Raw genomic sequence first — 20,017 nt, 5'->3', positions numbered from 1 at the left:
ATCAGTGATTTCTGATGTGTAGTTAATCATTCAAGTTCACACAGACTTTCTTTCTAAATCGTTTAATACTGTTTATGCATCAGTGAATCAAGCCAGCGACTAAACGATCAACTTCACGTTGTTTCTCTTAGTAGCATGAAACAAATCTGTTATTTAAATTGTGATTTAACTACAGAGAGCGATCAAAGAACACTCCCTTTTTTTCGGAGCTCTCACACATCGCGAGTATATATTATCTGCACACTTGCCCAAACTGCCGTTACATTGAATGACGCTGTTATGCTGCACAACAAAGCTCTTACTGTATTCATGTGTTTGCTGTTAGTTGTGGTGAAAGCATTTTGTGAGAGAAAACGTGTTGCAATAATGACGAGATCACTGCATTCACGCGATAAACAGACTCTGTCTATTCAATACTCATCACTGCAGCCTTTCATGTGATGGGAAAAGATCGAAAAAATAATTATATAATCAACAAATCCAGGATTCGTTAATCTCGACAGCTGTAGTATATATATATATATATATATATATATATATATATATATATATATATATATATATTAGAGGGGTCCACATGTAATACGCATTTCAAATGCAAAGATGTCAGCCAATCACAACAGTTGTGGTTTACTCGGAGTCTCACAGCAGACACGCCCCTTCAAACAGAGCATTCAAGCCAGAGGGCTAATGTCAGGATATAAAAAATGCTTTTTATTTCTAAATTTTAAATGTAAAAATCATACTAACAATATAAGTACACCTAAGGAAACATTAAAAATCATTTAAAGAAAAGGAAATAATCCATGTCATGGGACCTTTAAGCCTCTGAAATGCTTGAATGCAGACACATCACCATCAGTGTCTCTGTTTTAGGTAAAAAAAATGAAACATTAATACACAGATTAAATAAAATAATCATGCATGTTTAAATTCCCCGCTGTCATAACGTTAACCATTTTATTAAAAATGCTACGTATTTAGCCTTATGTGACATCAGTTTCTATATTCTGTATCAACAGTATACATTTTTATATAGTTTGGATTAACTAGCCGAGTAGACTGATATTATTGTTTATTCATAACATAATGAAAATAATAAATATTGTTAAATTATGCTAACTGTCTAGCTAAAAAGCTTGCTGGTGCGAAGTTCAAATATTTTTATTCAACCACCTAGATAGATTACATCTGATGGAAAAATTAATGATGTGATGTTCAGAACATGGTAACTACAGTAATTATCAAAGAGGGAAGTGATGCCCTGTGGGGGCATTTGGCCAGGGGTGTTTATACACCACAGAAAAAAATCATTATGAACATATATTTTCCTTAAAATGTTCTTCCTAACTTCAGGCCTTATTCTCATGTCATATATAACTGTGATGTTCTGCAAAACAACAAATTTTAAAACACTTTTTTTTTTTTTCTGATGAAAATTATATCGCAGTGTAAGCTTCACAGTGAACATTACTTTCGTCAGCATAGTCCATATCAACAACAAAAATGTCGACTCCATATAGTGGTTATTTTGGGAAATTCCCAGGTATTTCAAACAGAAAGATTATAAAAAATATGTGCTAATATAAAATTAAAGTAGCCTATATAAAATTTCAAAATAAATCTATCAGTACTTTTTTTACTTACAGTAAGTACATAAAAAAATCGAGTGCTTTTGTACTTTCCAGTACAATTAAAATAGGAGTACTTTTACTGAAATAATATTTTATTACACGTACAGTATCTGTACTTTTACTCAAGTACTTGATTTGTGTACTTCGTCCACCACTGGGAGCAGTATTTACTAAGCTGCGCAAAACACGCGCAAGATATGATCGGGGTTTTGCGCAGCTAGTCAGTGATCAACGGCTCTGTGTAGAAAATGCTGCTCCACGTGAAATCATGCACGTGTAGAGATTTGCCACTGAATACAGAACCCGCTTTACTGACAAGATGCGCATTAAATATCATGCAATATTTATCATGCATCCCTAAACTCGATTCTATCAGTGTTTATTTGTACATTTAATCTTTTTTATTTTTATTTTTAGATTATATTAAGAGTAAGAAATGCAAAAAGCAGAAATGTCAATACTTTTCTAGATGTATGACCTGCTGTTTCCATGACTCTTTCCAACAGTGCTTTACAGGTAGTTGCGTCACATTCCTTTCTGCACATATCGTGTTTACCAGCATCGCATCGCCTTAACTTCCTAACACAGGCAACATCAGTGATTCTCTCACACTAGTCTCATACAAACACGTATTTTGTTTTGTTGGTTTTCTTTGGTGCGTGTGATGGTTGACAGACTGCTGCCCACAACTGGATTTTACATTAGGAACTTTAAGTGAATTCTGTTTTTTATTGGCAAGCGGCAGCGCTGTGTCCGTGTGTGAGAGCCAGTCCGTCTGTATGCTTGTTTAGTTGTTTGTGAAGTGATTGCCAATCAGTGTTCCTGATAATAGGCCTCTGTGTTTCAAGAACTTCATCTTACGTATTCCTTTCTCTCCCTTTCTCTCCAGTTACCTCATCTTTTTTCTTGCAAAATGCTGTTTTGGTGCCTAATTCCTTCTCATTTGAAACTACCACACACACTCCAAAAGAAACGGGGTGGTTAGTTAGCAAATAACTGTGAACGGTGTAGTTTCTCTTTCATGAGGCTGTGTTATTACCATGCCCAGACTTGAGAAGGAATGTGTACACGGAGTGGTTTTCCTCACAGGTGGGTAGTGTCTTTTTGTACAGGCTGGGTCCTGAGAATATCTCAGGCTGTTGTGCTTTACTGGGCTGGACTTTCATAGGCAGAGCAGCAGCGTGGACAAAAGTGTGGGTGTGGTCGTCTCTCGACCCATGATCTGATGACACCTGATCACACAGCCCTGTGCAGAGATTGTGGATTGTGGATTTCTTTAAATAGAAAATCGTAGTAGTATTTGGAAATCAAAAATATTTTAAAAAATTAATAAATGAAGCTTGAGTTTATTTATATGCACCAATGTTATTTACCTACTTTTTAAAAATATAAATAAAAAATCTCTGAACTGATTGATTTAAACTGTCCATTTAAAAGAACTTATGCAAGGAATCAAATATTTAACAAAATAATATGTGCAATACATTTATAGTTCCTATACAGTATAGTTGGCAAAATTGTGGCACACTTTCTTCATGCCCAAACCTCCTTGTGACCTTTCACTCTGAGAGATAAAGGGTCAAGGGCCCGTTGCATGCATATTTCTGTGTATTATGGATCAGTTGCTGTGTGTAAATGTTTCTGCTGTTGGTTTGAATGAACGGATGAGCCATTGTTTGAAAGTTTGGAGAAGAATGGCTTCATTTCATGAGCGGAGGCCAGGCCGTTAGTGTTTGTTTTGGTGTAAAGTAGAGCTGGTATTGTCAGAGCTCATTTCTTTTACCCAAAGAGCTGAATGCTTTCATACTCTAATATTTGTCTTTTTGTTTTCTCTCTGCAGACGGGCCGTATCGATAAGGCCTACCCTACAGTATGTGGGCACACCGGCCCTGTTCTGGACATCGATTGGTGTCCTCACAACGACCAGGTCATCGCTAGTGGATCTGAAGACTGCACCGTGATGGTACGTCACCCTTCCTTACATTTGCTGTCATGTGAATGAGATTAATGTTGAGACTGTATGTCAAGTAGGTGATACTTCAGATTCATGCTGATTTGGTGCTCAAGAAATATTTATAATTAATTATGTTGAAAACAGTTTATTTGACTAGAAATGGCACTTATTTGAAATGGAAATCTTTTGTAACATTGTAACTTTCTTCACTATTACTTTTAATCAGTTTAATTCTAAAAAGTGTTAATTTCTTTAAAAAAAAAAAAACCCATAGTACATGTATAAATGATATATATTATAACGAACTATTAAATTCAGTAATCAATGCAATGTGGTGTTAATTTTAATTAACAAAAAAATAATTATTGTAATTAATTTTAGTGTTCCTGTAGCTCAATTGGTAGAGCACTGCGACATCAAGCGCAAGGTTGGGGTTCGATTCCCTGGGAACACATGATAGGTAAAAATTGATAGCCTGAATGCTCTGTAAGTCGCTTTGGATAAAAGCGTGTGCTAAATGCATAAATTTAATTTTATTTAATTTTAATTTTTAATTTAATTGTCAGGATTATACACATGCATTTTTGAACCTCTAACTATAAGCATTTCTTCTACACTTAATTTGACACTGACTTGACAGTTGAATAGCAGCAAGTTTTAATTCTGTACAGAAAAGATTGCATTGTACTGTTTAGTTATTTATTTTATATGTGTACAACCCTAGCTAAACCCCTGCACTGCAGTCATTCTAAAGCTTGTTTGTCAATTGGGTGGATATGACCATTTGTAGATAAAGTTTCCCTGAATAGCCGTCATCACATCTCCACCCACCCATTGAGTCCATGTGTGGCTGGCAAAGTCTGCCCCATGAGTCATGTGAACGGCAGTAGATCGGATCACAGCGTAACTGAAGGCTTGCTCTTCTGGACTGTTTTAGATTAGTTGAAGCCCAGCCTGAAGTCATTGAATCAGCAGTTACTATTTTATAGTTCTGAGGTCAGTCTGGCTGGCTCTGGGTCTATTTGTCATGCTACTAGCCTTTGTTTGGCCAGTGTGCAGAAAAAATAGTGCTTGTGTACGTGTAATAAGTGTTGAGTTTAACAGGACACTGTCTCTTGTCCCCTCTTGGGGAATACAGAGTCCTGGAAAAGTGATGACTCCTACAAGTTTTTTGTATTTTTTATTTTTTTACCCTACATTCCCAGGTTCATGAAAACTGAATTATATTGTGGTATAGTCATTCTGGAGGGCAATTTCATTAGTTACCTTTGATTTGTTTTGGGGATGATGATGATAATGACATTAAACCGGTTTAGCAATGGCTATGTGAAGGAATAATGTACACTCATCCAGCCTGGATTCCACTCATTCCAACACAGTCTATTATATAGAAATATTTAGTCTTAAAATGTTGTGATAATTCAGTCAGAATCTAGTGTTTCTGAGAGCTGTTGTAAAAGTATGTAAAACATGTAATAAATGCTGAGAATAATGGATATGTAGCGGAGAAGAAAGGAAGTTAAGGAGAGAGGCTGACTTAAAAACTGCATACTACTATTACTATTTCTGCCATAAAATTCTGAAAGAACATCTGTACTTTTAATGGTTGTTTAAAATCAAAACTCTGCCCTCTGCTGCCACCTTCAGGAAAATGAATGAAACAAGTGAAAATTAATGTACTGGTAACTTAAAATTAACAAATTCATGTAAAGTGAAAAAAAAAAAAAGTTTAATGAGATTTCATCATAATGTAATTAAACTAATGCTGAATTAAACAGTTGTTTAAATTACGGTTATTTATATACAATTTGTATTTTTTTTAATTAGCATTTATATATTTAAAATTTTAGAAATTTAGTTATGTGCTTTTGTCATTTTTGTAAGTTTTTTTTTTTTCTCTTTCTATTTCCATATCCATATATATATATATATTTTAATCTGATATTTGCAACCTCCTGGCAAACTATTTAGCAACTTTTAGCTACTATTTGATTCAGTGTTATTTATATGCTATTTGGTATTTATACATTTTTTTAAATTAGCATTTATTTTAATATTTCAGTTTTCATTTTCTTGAGTTAGTTATGTACTTCATTATTTTTTTTTATATTTCTGTGTAGCTTTATTTTCATTTGTTTTAGTTTTTGGCAATATAGTACTTCAACTTTATTTCAGTTAGTTTCCTAGGCAACTTTCCTAATTTACAGTTTACGTCTAATTTTTTTTCATTTAATATTTTTATTTTTATTTCAGCGTGATTTCATTTTCCAAAAGTATTTTGTAATGGTTTTAGGCTTGGTTAACGATATACTTCATTTCCATTTATACTTGCACTTCAGTAATATTTTAAATGAATCAAATATTTGAATATGAATTTTTGTTGTTGTTGTTTTCAGGTGTGGCAGATTCCAGAGAATGGCTTGGTGACCTCGATGCCAGAGCCAGTGGTGGTGCTGGAGGGTCATTCTAAGAGAGTGGGAATCGTTACCTGGCATCCGACCGCTCGCAACGTCCTGCTCAGCGCAGGTGAGAACCCTCACCTGATCCATCAGGGAGAAGGAAATTGGATAGAAACCGTAACAGATGTGTTGAATGTTTTGACACTCATCCAGTTGCCTTTGTCAGTATCTGTCAAAATAGCTTCAGTGGAAAAAGCAGCTCAAGCTGCTGTGCTGTCTAATAAATACCTTCTTTAACATTCAAACGTGATTATTTCCCCATTTTCTTTTGGGGTTTTCTGCAGGCTGTGATAATGTGATTATCATCTGGAATGTGGGGACGGGGGAAGCCATAATCACCCTTGAGGATATGCACCCTGACATCATCTTCAGCGTCTGCTGGAACCGCAACGGCAGTCTCATCTGCACCGCATGCAAGGACAAGAAGGTCCGTGTGATCGACCCACGCAAGGAGGACATCGTTGCGGTGAGTGCTTGCTTTTCTGAACAAATAGTAGTGTTTATAGATTTTATTTGGTAACTCTCAATATAATAGTTTCTGAATTACATGGTTTGACAATCAGTTTCTCTGGCTTTTCTCTGTCAGTTGAGGTGCTGGATGTTGATGTGTTTACTTGACTTGAAAAGCATTCGGCTGCTCAGTTTTGAGTGAGTGTGAACAGTATTGTGATGTATTATGGTGTGCCTCGCTGACAGGAGAAGGACAAGGCCCATGAGGGTGCCAGGCCTATAAGAGCCATTTTCCTGTCTGACGGCAAAGTGTTCACCACTGGTTTTAGCCGCATGAGCGAGAGACAACTCGCCCTCTGGGATCCGGTAAGTTGCTATGGAAAGCGTAGACAAATTTCACCCTAACACCTGCTCATAAATAAATTCAAACAAATACAGGCTTGCATAATTTTGTCTTTCTTATATTTTCCAGATTAAGAAAATAACTTTTAGTTGCAGTTTCTGATGGAAGTGACATATAATTGTCCTTTTTAATATATTTAAACCATATATTTGCTCTGTCTGTCTGTCTGTCAGGACAATATGGAGGAGCCAATTTCTGTCCATGAGATGGACACCAGTAATGGAGTCCTCCTGCCCTTCTATGATCCCGATACTAATGTGGTCTACCTGTGTGGGAAGGTAAATGAAGCGCATGCATTACTGTTTCAAAGTCTGGAGTAGCTGTCAAAAGTGACCGTAGAGACATTAATAATAATATAAAATTAATTTTTCAAATTAAAACAACTATTTTGGAATTTCTATTGGAAAAAACTATAACACACAAAAATCAACATTGATATTAATAAGGAATGTTTCTTAAGCACCAAATCAGCATATTAGAATGATTTCTGAAAGATCGTGTGACACTAAAGACTGGAGCAGTGATGCTGAAAATTCAGCTTTTCCATCAGAGGAATAAATTGGATTTTAAAATATATTAAAATAGAAAAACATTTAATTGTAACAGTATTTTACAGTGTGTGTACACCTGTATTTTTAGTATTTATTATGTTGCATTCGGTTTGTTTATTGGAAATGGTACGATGGTAGTAACATTAGGGTTTTAGTGGCTGACTGATGTTTGATCTCTAATAGGGTGACAGCAGCATCCGTTACTTTGAGATCACGGATGAAGCTCCTTTTGTCCACTACCTCAACACCTTCATCACTAAGGAGCCTCAGAGGGGCATGGGATACATGCCCAAGAGAGGACTGGACGTCAACAAGTGTGAGATCGCAAGGTATAGCAACAATAATTATTTATCTGATGGCAGCACGTGCTAGAATCTCAAGAAACATGTAATGCATGCATGTCTGTCTGTCTGTGTGTGTGTGTGTGTGTGTGTGTGTGTGTGTGCATGCATGACATGTTTCATGAGATTCTAGCACGTGCTACCACACACACACACACACACACACACATCCTTTTATTTTAAGGTGAAACATGACCTAGATGTTTCTTTGCAAGTTTTTGATTGTTTATATTTAAGGTAGTTAATTTAGTCTAGGTTTTGCTAGTTTTTCATAAACTGCTGAGATTTTTAAGATATAGTTTGTAGTTCTATTTTTCAACACCAGGGCATGAAACGAAGATAGAGTCCCAGTCCACCCAAAAGAGGGCAGCACTAGACTAGGATTCTTCAAAGGATTCTTCAGAATAAGATTTATATTCCTAACCAGGAGTGATGCATGAATAGAGGTTCCATTTTATGGGCTTCGAAGACTCGTGCGTAATTGCTTGACTTCCCAAATGAGTCCTGCACTAAAGTCTTCTGCCTTCATGAAATGTTCTAATAGACTTGTTTGCTTGTGTGTGTGTTCTCAGGTTTTATAGACTTGTTTGCTTGTGTGTGTGTTCTCAGGTTTTACAAACTGCATGAGAGAAAGTGTGAACCTATCATCATGACCGTGCCAAGAAAAGTGAGCCTTTTGAGTTGTTTTGCTCTTTTGTTTTTAAGAGTAGCCCTGCAGCCTGGACTGTATATTCTGAGCCACAACTTCCTGCTTTGGCTTCTGTTTTCTGGCATTGTCAAAGAGCTGTTCTATTAGTTTACCAGACCCGGTTTTGAAATTCATCCAGGTGGTTTTCACACTGGGTTTAATTAATTTGATACTACTACTCATCTACAGGTCTTTCATCACATTTTATTATTTGGCTTTAAACCGCAGTATGTTCAAACCAAACATGTGAGTTAACGGTTTACCACGGCACCTAGGCAACACTGCTGGAGGAGTCAGTGTCCAAAATAAAAAGCGTTGTTCACTTCACCTTCTTTATGTTTGTGTCCCTCTGTTTTTAATAAGGGTTCAATAATAAGAATAACCCTCTGACACAGGACCAGAATTAGATAAGGGCCAGTACTGCCAAAATGTTCACTAGCCACATCAAAAATGTTCTTAAACCTTACTGACAACAAGCTTTTTTTGAATGATAGTGTATTTGTTGCAAAATATAAATATTGTTTCCATTTATGAAATCTATGAAAATACGAAAATAGACGACATTTTCACTGGTCACAAAAGAATGGTCAACAGACATAAATTGAGAAAACAGCTTTGACACCAAGTAACTGAACTCTGCATCTTTTCCATGATTGATTGAATGAATTGCATGATTCATCTACTACATATCTTAACAACTTCTAACACTCTTCCTTCCATCAGTCGGACTTGTTCCAGGATGATCTTTACCCTGACACTGCTGGTCCGGAGGCCCCCCTGGAGGCTGAGGAATGGTTTGAAGGGAAGAATGGAGACCCTGTCCTGATATCCCTGAAACATGGATACATCCCAGGCAAGAACCGTGATCTCAAAGTGGTCAAGAAGAACATCCTAGACAACAAGCTAAGCAAGAATACAGAGAATACCACTCCTGCCATCAAGACTGCCACCTCCACACCATCTATTGTGAGTGGGACTCGTTTTCTTATCTATTCCTCCAGTCTGGATTATCATCCTATTGAATTTCATTTAGCTTTCCTATGCACATTTTCCTCCCAGATCTCAATTTTCTAAATTCTCTGAAAAATATTTAAACATAATTTCAATTACTTGTAAATTGCACTGTGGTTCAGTGGGACCTACATGCAGCTAAATGATTGTATTGTTCAAGGCCAGCTTCTCTTTTTGGATGTTCCCAAACCCCAGCCGCATGCCTGCTTAACCACATGACAGCAACAGCACGTGTGTCCCGCCCTCTTTACCCAGCTCTCCCTGCTCAGGGCTGCAATCACACTGCCCTTCAGACACGCCCGTGTTAGCTGCTATTTATCACACCCAAAGATTATGCTATAGTTTGTATCTTAATTATTTACTATTCAATTTTGAAATGGTTGAAATGGGTAAAGGAAAAAGAGGGGAAAAATGGACATGTCGCCTTGGTAACTAATTATACAAAATAAGCTAAAGTACTAAATGAAAAAATAAAACTAAATGAAAGCTAAATATAAATATTAAAAAACAAGCAGTATTAGAAAAACTAAAATGACAACTTGAAAATATATATAAACAAAGCTTGTTAAATATAAAAAAAAAAAAAAAAAATATATATATATATATATATATATATATATATATATATATATATATATATATATATATATATATATATATACTATAATATTAAATAAATAATGCTAATATAACTCTGGCATATGGCCTGTTGATTCGTAAGTGATTTTATTATATATTTTTTAGTGTGTGTGTGTGTGTGTGTGTGTGTGTAACACCCCCCTACCCCCCCGTTTTCCTTTTCTGGTCTGTAATATCAGTTATGACTAATAATTAATAACTCCTTTTTATTGGCACAAGTTGTCCTAAACATTTGTCTTCTACTTTTTCTTTCTGAACAGAAAAGTGAAGCTAAGCTGGATGAAGTTTTGAAAGAAATGAAATCTCTCAGAGAGCTGGTCAGCAGTCAGGAAAAAAGAATTGCCAACCTTGAGCAGCAGTTGTCTAAAATGGACATCTAAAAGGACCCTGAAATTCCTTCCCCTTCTATTCAGGATATCCCATTGGCCAGGTGGGCGGGACCCGTCACTGCCAATCACCATGACAGCGTTCCGTCTGAAGCCTGCCTTGAAAAGACTCCAACCAACATTCCAAAATGTTTTTTTTTTCAATCCCTAAAGCCTGTTTATACCACATGGCCATTTGGAAAGCAAGAAACTCCCATCAGTTTCTCAAAATTTGACCTGTTTAGATTTTTACTCCATTTCACTCTCAATCTTTCTGCAACAGCTGTGTTTTATCTGGTGTTCTTCAAAGGTCTTAAGATTTTTGTTTTGCTTTTCTTATTAAAATTGTGACCCAAACGATTGCATCCTGAAGCAGTTACATGAACTTGATGAGCTCAAACTTTGAAGTAGTCAGTATTGCAGTTCCCCTCTCACCCTTCTGAGTTGCCAAATTTATAGAGGAGTTATGCACCTCCCTGACAGTATTTGACTAGATTTCCATTTCTTATAAAGGACAAAGCAATATGCTAGTAATGCAATGAGGGGAAATCATTGGAACCATTTATCACTGTTATATGTGTCTTTCTAGAGAAATCAAATAAAAAAACTTGGCAAATGTGGAGTGGAAAAAGTTTACAAACCATTACTGGAAAACAATACAGGTGCAATGTAAAAGTGTTAAGATATTAATTAGCAAAATAATAAAAATAATTGTGGTTCTGGTGGTTGCCATGAACACAGCCAATGTGTACTGTACTCACAACTCCAAACACTTGCTGGCAAAAGTTACTCATCGTAATGGTAATACAAGCAAATTGAGTCAGTTTTTCCCCTTTCTTGTTTCCACTTATCTGTTTGAAGCCTGAATGAAGCCAGAAACCACATGGGTCTCATTTTGTAAACTCTAGCCAGTCTCCCCTTCTAGTTTCACATCCCAAGCCATGATGATATAAACTCAGAACAAGATAATGTCCATAGATGCTTAATGGCCATTCATTGCTTTACGGGCTTGATAGCCTTAACCCTGACTTTGTTCTATTCAGATGTCATTTAGGTCTAAGGAACACTGTTAGATCTGCTTAGCTTTCTCATTAATTCCTACAAACCTCATCTTTAGTTGTGCCGTCCACAGCGTCTCAGAAACCAAGCTTGTATGAGTTTCAAGAACTTTTGCTGTGCATTGTAGAGTGTGACTACCAGCAAAATATTGAGTCATGATTAACTTCCTTTTCTTAAGTCCTAACCAAGCAGAACCAATTCTCTCAAGGGGCAGCTCACGTCTAGATGATAATTTCACGAACGTATTTATGTGTGCCGTAAGTTTGAGTTGATGACAAGTGGCTTTTTTTTTGTTTATGGATTGTTCATGCCAGGAAGAGAGGAAACTGTGATTTCTGGTTTTTAGATTGCTTTGGCTATATCCTTCGTCAGAGCGTTCTCTTGTGGTTTTCATTTTGATGCTTCTTCATATCTCATTTCGGTTTGCATCACTGCCTAGTGCCTCTTTCATAGGTTCTGAAAAGCACCTTCCCTCCTCTGCATGCCTTTTAGCCTAAAATAGCCACCAACTTCTCACCTCAGAACCATCACCTGACCTACGAGAATTTCATTTGAAACGAGGCTTCAGATCTGTGCGTCGACAGCAACAACTCAATACCTCTGATGTCATTCTCACGCTTTCGCTTTCTCTCTTTTTGGTGAAGTTTTATAGTGAAGGGTTTGTAAACGTAGGGGCCGTTTTTATGGGAGCAGATGTGCCGAGCTGGATCAACTTCAGGAGATGTGATGGCTCCATATTGAGTGTTTAAGTGGCCTCAGGAGGCATCTGTGATGCAGCCTCGAGTGTGTGGTTTCAAAGGAGTGAATGATTGAAATGAGGGACTTATGGAGGTTGAAATGATAATGCAGGAAGAAGGCAGGATGTAAGTGATTTATTTAGATGCTTTGTAAATTGTTTTTTGTTTAGTTTAGTTTAGTTTTCCTTCACATTTTTTTGGTTGTAGGAAGGTGTTTGTCCATCATTTGGATTTTCAGATGATTTTAAAGAAATTCCCCATTTTCCATCTATGCACACTGTGAGCCTTTAATGTTTCCAATGATACAATAAAATTAGAATTGAAAGGAAGGAGAACTAGAAATTAAATTTTGTGCATAACTGTTCCATTTTTGTTCATTATCTGCTTCAAGTATAAAGAGTCTTACTGATTACCAGAAGAAAAAATAAACTGAATTTTTGGTCTTTTGTCTCACTCTCTTTTTTTCTCTCTCTCTAATTATTAAACCTCTCTTTATGGAAGTGTAGTTGGTTACAAGTTCTAACTTGGTGTTTTAGGGAACTAAGATGTGATATTTAAGTCTCGTCTCGCTCACTTGTGTTTGCGTCAGAGTTTGAGAAGCTCAGCTTTGGTCTGACGCTTCATGAGGTTTGACTTCCTGTATTTCCTGCAGTGAGTAGGTTTTGAGACATAGCATTGTGAGCGTGTGAGGCGGCCTAAAGTTCAGTTGGTCTCCAGATCAACACCCGATCAACAGTAGAAACGGATGGTATGTAGTTTAGTTTTTTAATCAAAGTTTGCCTTGACAAATTTTGCGTCTTAAATCAGAATTTAGGTTTATGTGGTGTGGTGATTTTTAAAATTCATCAACTGTAGAGTTTACATGACTTGAATCTGCATGTAAATTGTTAAAGATTTCATGAAGTGTTACCATGACATTAACCGTAATATATTTTAAGTAGTAGTAAAGTGGTAAAGTGTTGATAACTGTAAAAAGACAATTTGTCAGCTAAAAGGAAGTATTCTACCTAAATGGTGTAACCACATGCTATATTCATAAACTGCCACATGAGCTTGTTAAAGTACGAGCAATCTGTTTGTATGTAACAATGAGGCGTTTTGTTCTTCCACTGTTGCTAGACCTCAGTTTGTTCTCATTGTCTTAAAGCTCCTCTCCACTGAACATACTAGAGGGGAATAACCATACAGTATATATATGTGCTCATGAATGGCTGTTTTCCTGGTGAAAATATCATGTGCATCTTAAGCATCATTGCAACATTCTCTGTCCTTTTTGTGCAGATGGCAATGGTAACTAACAGGCTTGGGTGTTTACCAGTTCTTGTTTTCCTGCTGACTTTGAGCAGTTCAGTCACGCCAACTCCTCTTAGGATGAAAAGGGAAACTAGTCGCAAAGTGACATCGATAAACACCAGTGACACACCGAGTACAGCAACCATAGCAGAAGTTGAGAATGCAAGAAGCACCACTGTGGAAACGTTACAGACAGTTGAGGTGAAATCTGATTCAAAGGTCTCAGCAACTACAGAATACCTTTATACTCCAGATCTGAACCACACCCAACAAAACTACCTGACAGTTCACCAGCCAGCAGATAATGAGAGTACTTTTCTCACCCAACTTCCCACAATAAATACTAGTACTGGACACATTTCACATGCAGGAAGTTCTGCCCCATCATTTCCTGCATCGTTGAAGCCCAGTAAGGCAACAGAGAAGTACATGACAGCAGCAACAAGAAGAATGTCCACAGATGCAAAAGGACCTACTACTGACGTTTCCTCAACAGCCACCAAAAAATCAACCACAGCAATGACTCATTCATGTTCCACTGCCTCTTCTCAGGAGGACGGATTTGTGAACCGTTGCCTCATCGCAATCGCCTCGATGGCAGCATTAACCACCATCTTTATCATTAGCACCATCTGCTTGGCTACGAAACTCTCGGGATACAGATACAGGCACAAGGCGCAGCTTCTCCAAGAGACTGAGATGGTCTGCATATCTGCCCTGCTGAATGATACCGATCACCCAGTTCCAAAGCCAAGACGACATCCCAAAAGTAATGGAGCATTGATCCCAAATACTGAGGATGGAGATCCTGATGGAGATAATCTCACTCTAAACAGTTTTCTTCCTGATAACGAAGGCCCTCTTTAGAAGTTGAAATTTTTCTGTAAGCACTAGGAACCGGCGCTTTATTGATGGATCACAGAATTTTGTACTCTCAAACATTGTCAGTGTTCAGCTTTGACACAAACCCAGCTCTTGAATGGTTTGCACTGTCAAAATAATCATCAAGAGGTACAATCTACAGTATATCAGTGGTGCAGGTTTGTCAGTTTTCTAGGGAGTTTCAGTCATCTGAAATAAGTTCAGTTATCTGATGCCTGGCTAGTTTGAAGTGCCATTTTATGCTTTTTTGTTTAATAATGAACATTCCACATCTTTTATTTAATCAGTAGAACATTTATATTGTAATTGTTTTTTGCATGTGTGAAGATGTCTTAACGTTATATTTAATCAGTGTTGAAATATACTAAGGAGCACAGACATTAGCAAGGCTTGGCAGAATACATTGCTGAAAATGGTCTATTCCTGTCTGTGGTTCAGTTAGCGCTATATAATTTAAAGAGTGATGTTGGATATTATCACAGTCTGAATATAACATTATCATTGCGAATGTACATAAATTAGATGCTCGCCACATTTGCCCAGAAAGAATTTAGCTTTCACACAGAAATGCATACTTTCCATTGTGTGAATTAAAAAAAGGAGTTTTTTTTTTTTTTTTGTTTTTTGGGGGGGGGGGGGGTGTTCTGCTATATAATAGGCCTTCTCTATGTAAGTTGTATATACGGTAGGTGACTTCAGTTTGAATGTGTTAAAGTACTACTTGGATGAATGTTGTGCAAAATAACACGAAAGTCATTGTGCCGTTTTAACCTGGTTATTCTTACACAAACACATTTTATAAATGTTAAATCATTTAATAGAAGTCACTTGGATGTCTTACATTTTAAAGTCAATGTGAAATGTGGTATGCAACCCATTTTTATTTGTTTATTAAGTTATATGAGGTCCTACTAAGCAAGATATTTGAAAATCAGCTGAAATTACTTGAAATTATTATACTTAATATGTTCCATTCCATTGGGAATAAATTGGATCAGAAAAAAAGTTGGTGTTCCTTTACATACCATAATTGAGCCAGACCACACAAGAATGAAATAATGCCAAAGTAATGAAAGTAGCTAATTAACTCTTAGTTAACATTTTCCCATTGCTATGTGACATCAGTGGAAAAATGTAAGTAGTTTCTGAAGAATATAAAAAATTGTGAAAATAACTTGAGTATCTGAAACATGCAATGATTAATGGTTATATTGCATTAAAGTAGATGGGTCAATTTATTTTATATTTTTTGACCAATTCATGACGGTTCAATCTCTGATGTTAGTAAAGAAAAATAACAGGATGTGAAGCTATGTTTACATCCTAATATGTTATTTTGGAACATCTGACTTCTTCTTAGTTTGGTGAATGTAGCTGGATTGTCCTTGTCCCATGCATCCATTCGTGTTCTAGAAGAGAGAAAGAAAAGGACCGAAAAAGGGAGGAGATGGAGCAAGAGGGGAGGGAAATGTGTTTGTGCAAATATCTAGAGTTTTTTAAGGAAAACCCACACATTCAGAAGCTTCCATAAGCCTTTCCGGACAACACAGAGGCAGCTATTTTTCTTCCACAACTGTATTGGTCTTTATTTATTTTGCCTACAGTACCTGTAGCTTGAAGTGTTGGGGTCAAAGTGCATCAGAGAAAGGAAGTAAATCCAGCAGTGAGTATTTGAGCATTTCCTTCATTGAGAGAGTATGTCATGTTTCACCTTCACATTTTATAAATAATTTATTAGCACACCATACATAGAATAGATGTCAGTTCTCTTTTCAAATTAATTTTTATCAGTTTCACTAAAAAAAATGCTTGTTTATGAGTTTAATGTTTTCCTGATATGGTGGTCTCAAAATTTGAAGAATGAGTCAATGTCATAAATACAAAACTTAAAATACTGGTGTCTGAAAACAAATGTTGCTAAATCATTTATTAGAACCAGCTTTGCTTTTCTATGCTATTTTGCAATAGCATTTTTTTTAAACAAATCTTGGGTTTATATTCATATTTTGTGATATGCATTTCAAATGTGAAGTGAGTGTTCACTTCTGTGTTTATTTTCCATTATCCTTTAAGTTTCTTATTTTGTAATTTATACTTTTCTTTTTATGTGATCTGCATTTTTTTTCTTTCATTTCTTATTTCAACGTTAAAATATGTTTCCTTATTTTATTACATTTTGTGGTCTGCACAGGGGATACATATTCTGTTTAGATTCATCTGGCACATGCTGCCTGAGTTTGCTCTTTTAAGCAACGTTCCTGCAGCACATTGCTGAGATTATCTCCTCTTGTAATTTACTAATTCAAAACTGTACAAGCAAAAATGTAATGCCTTCCGATTAGCAGAGCAGATAATGTGGTCAGCTCTGAGTGGGAAAAGTTTTTATAAACATACATTTTAAAGAAGTAAAGGCATTTGAAGAGATTACTCTGTTAGATAATACTCAATTTGTGGTTTATACTACAAATTCTGATGGTGTTTGTTTTGGAATTTCCCTCCAAACCTAACCTGCAGCCAAGAGCCAGTTTACAGTCTAATGGTTAAAGTAAGCTTATCCATCCTATATTTTTTTAATAAACCTCCAGTTATTATTTTAAAATGGTTAAAAAGATTTTTTTTAAATAGTCTACCCTTAATGCAGAGCCTTGACAATGTATAAACCATATGAATATTATGTGTGTGTTCTTGAGCAGTGCAGAAATAGTCTCACTGGTCTGTGGCCTGTCTCATTGCAGCCGAGCTGTAAATACAGGCCTGTGAGCTGTGGCTCTCCCATGCCTTGCTGCACCCTCACAAATATATATCTGGCCTTGCTTTTGCTTTTCTGTGGTGAGCGGGTAGCATCAGCTAGGCAAGGAAATTACAAACCAGGCCTGGACTCCCTCTGCCTCCACCCCAAATAAGTAATGACTGGATGTAACCAGAATAGCTGTTCTTCTGTGAGGAAACAGTTTGTGAGAGTCTACAGTGATGTGTGTGTGATACAAGCAGCTTCCTTCCTGTGATTCAAAGAAAACCGATAGTACCGATTATACAGATAATAGCTCTGTGTGAGTACATGACCATCTAGATAACTATTTACTATCGCTGAAAAAGGAAACATTTTCAGTATGTTGCATGCTACATAAAATAGTTCAGAGACTTTGATGACCCTTGCAATACTTAAGAAATTCTTTAATCTTCAAATAAGGTAGAAAAAAACAATATGCCACCATGCCACTCTGATGTAAACAAATAATAATGCCATGGTATTAATATTAGTACTCCACGTTACTTCAAAAAAAATACCATGGTACATATAAGCAAAATAATATTTTAAAAAATGACATAGTACTTTTTGGATGCCAATTTTATTTGTATTTCATTTCAGTGCCATTCTGTTTGTGACAAGTTTTGATTTTATTATTATCATTTAAGTGGTGGTGTTTAACTAAAATATTTTTACTAAAAAATAACTTGGTAACACTTTACAGCAAGATTCTATTTTTTAACATTAGTTAACTATATTAGTAAACATAAAGTAACAAAAGATTATTCTAAAGCATTTAGTAATCTTAGTTAATGTTAATTTCAGCATTTACTTCTGCATTATTATCAAAGATTGTATCTCTTAATATTATTGAATGGACCTGAGCTAAGATGAACTAGCAATGAACAGTTGAACAAATGTGACCTTGGACCACAAAACCAGTCACAAGAGAAGATTTTCTGAATAAATAAGCTTTCCATTGATGCATGGTTTGTTGGGATAGGACAACATTTGGCTGAGATATAACTTTGAAAATATGGAATCTGAGGGTGCGAAAAAATAATAATTATGACCCATACAATGTTTATTTTGGCTATTGCTACAAATATACCCCAGCGACTTAAAACTGGGTTTGTGCTCCAGGGTCACAAATGTATTGTCCATTGTTAGTTGATGCATTAACTAATGTTAACGGGACCGTTGCAAAATGTTAGGAACTTCCAAATATGTAAAATAATAATAAAAATACTGTAACCACCTTCATGAAACATAATGCTCAATTCCTGTTTCTGTTGGGTGTGACTAGTAATGGCCACATCTGTATCCATTTTACAGGTCTTTAGAGGAAGTATGTCACTCTCTCTGCACTTTGTTTTTCTGCTCCTGACTGCTCTTTGGGGCAGCAGTTGCTTCGCCAAGCCCGCCCCATTCAACGTGTCCATGGAGGGTAGTGGGGATGAACCCGAACTCATCTTTCCCATTGCTCGTACCACCCATGGTCCTCCATCCCCCCCGCCACCTCCCAACATAACAGCCACTTTCATCCGCATCAAAGACTTCCTTTTCAACCAGGTGGTGGACTTCCTGAAGGAGAACTTGCTTCTCATCATTGTCGTGACCTCTCTGTTGGTAGTCATCATCTTCATCGTCTGCTGTGCTTCAGCGATGAGCCACAAACGCAAGCTTGAGGCCTACTATCCTCCGAAGACCTACACACCCAGGAAATACATGAGTCAACCTAGTAAAGATGTGGAGAAACCACATAACCAGATTCAGGATGGTAAGACAACAACTGCAAAGACCCTACGAGAACCCACCAAAGCATTGGTGGGTGAGAAGGATGGAAAAGACCCCCGGCCAAAGCCAAAAGAGGTCCAAAAGGTGGAGGATGTTGAAGTGGTGGAGATGCAGAAAGATGAGCCCAAGAAGAAAGAGGAGCATCAGCCAACCACCTCAAATGTCACCTCCAGTCAGCCGCTGGTCTGTACGTGTCACCTCAGAAAGGCCAATCACAACACAGCGTGAGAGCTTTTTCTGAACCTGCAAGAATGAGCTGGATTCCAAAATGTTTCTATATAAATCTTTTTAATAGATATCACACCCTGTGTATATCCCAACTGTACTGTATGTATTATCAGAGGGAGGGGGGGGGGGTTGTTCAACTAATTTACTGTTTGGTACATAAGAAAAAAAGTTTTATTATATGGAAAACGTATTAATATGGAAAATAACACTTGAAGTTATTTTGTGAATCAATTTCTACTTTTGAGAGACTTGAGAAAATGTCTTTTGGAACTTTTTTCTGACCACTTTCCTTTATTATATTTTACAAATGAAATGACTATATGCATGGCAACCCATAATTTATGCTGTATTTTTCCTAAAGCTATTATCCGGCGTGACTGTTATTTTATCTAAACTTCATGACTTTCCTCAGTATCGGATTTAATTAGCTAACATTTTGTCATGTATGTTTAACTGATTTTTAGTCAAAATAAAAAAAATTAACTCTCCGAAAATGAACTCTGCTCGGTTCCAAATAAATTCAAAAGTATGAGGTCTGTATGTTTTGTAAATGTCCACCAAGGCTACACTTATTTTTGATAAAAATACAGTAAAACACAAAACTTTTTCACAATTTCAGCAGCCATTACTCCAGTCTTCAGTGCTATGTGATTCTTTCAGAAATCATTTTAATATGCAGATTTGGTGTTCTCAGCCTATCATTGATTAATAGCCATCTGAATGCAAATTAGCAGGCTTTTGATGGATTGTCCCATCTGATCAGTGGAGCTAGCCAAT

At 36.5% G+C, this 20,017-nt stretch overlaps 3 protein-coding genes across 4 annotated transcripts in view; all 3 read left to right on the top strand.

The window, feature by feature from the left end:
• LOC132139895 (coronin-1C-A-like) overlaps positions 1 to 12,734 on the top strand; it is a 52,947-nt gene extending 40,213 nt beyond the window's left edge. For both annotated transcript variants that reach the window (XM_059548587.1, XM_059548586.1), the window contains 9 exons: positions 3,475 to 3,597; positions 5,985 to 6,114; positions 6,332 to 6,513; positions 6,744 to 6,863; positions 7,074 to 7,178; positions 7,635 to 7,780; positions 8,402 to 8,459; positions 9,204 to 9,446; positions 10,391 to 12,734. In XM_059548587.1, the coding sequence (XP_059404570.1) occupies positions 3,475 to 3,597; positions 5,985 to 6,114; positions 6,332 to 6,513; positions 6,744 to 6,863; positions 7,074 to 7,178; positions 7,635 to 7,780; positions 8,402 to 8,459; positions 9,204 to 9,446; positions 10,391 to 10,510 (1,227 nt within the window). In that variant the 3' untranslated portion in view covers positions 10,511 to 12,734. The remainder of the gene's footprint in view (positions 1 to 3,474; positions 3,598 to 5,984; positions 6,115 to 6,331; positions 6,514 to 6,743; positions 6,864 to 7,073; positions 7,179 to 7,634; positions 7,781 to 8,401; positions 8,460 to 9,203; positions 9,447 to 10,390) is intronic.
• Positions 12,735 to 12,870: 136 nt separating this feature from the next.
• Positions 12,871 to 14,557, top strand: LOC132139896 (P-selectin glycoprotein ligand 1-like). Its single transcript, XM_059548588.1, has 2 exons — positions 12,871 to 13,039; positions 13,573 to 14,557. The coding sequence occupies exons 1-2, from the start codon at positions 13,037 to 13,039 to the stop codon at positions 14,449 to 14,451; spliced, it is 882 nt and encodes a 293-aa protein (XP_059404571.1). The 5' UTR covers positions 12,871 to 13,036; the 3' UTR covers positions 14,452 to 14,557.
• A 711-nt stretch (positions 14,558 to 15,268) lies between these two features.
• Positions 15,269 to 19,295, top strand: LOC132131237 (transmembrane protein 119-like). The gene is made up of 2 exons (XM_059543261.1): positions 15,269 to 16,129; positions 18,551 to 19,295. The coding sequence occupies exon 2, from the start codon at positions 18,566 to 18,568 to the stop codon at positions 19,238 to 19,240; it is 675 nt and encodes a 224-aa protein (XP_059399244.1). The 5' UTR covers positions 15,269 to 16,129; positions 18,551 to 18,565; the 3' UTR covers positions 19,241 to 19,295.
• Positions 19,296 to 20,017: the final 722 nt, after the last annotated feature.

This window comes from Carassius carassius, chromosome 4 (genome assembly GCF_963082965.1).
Source record: "Carassius carassius chromosome 4, fCarCar2.1, whole genome shotgun sequence".
Taxonomy (NCBI): domain Eukaryota; kingdom Metazoa; phylum Chordata; class Actinopteri; order Cypriniformes; family Cyprinidae; genus Carassius; species Carassius carassius.
This window is presented reverse-complemented; position numbering and strand designations above follow the sequence as displayed.

Coding starts and splice junctions, on each gene's coding strand:
- LOC132131237 (XM_059543261.1), top strand. CDS start 18,566: ATGTCACTCTCTCTGCACTTTGTTTTTCTGCTCCTGACTGCTCTTTGG.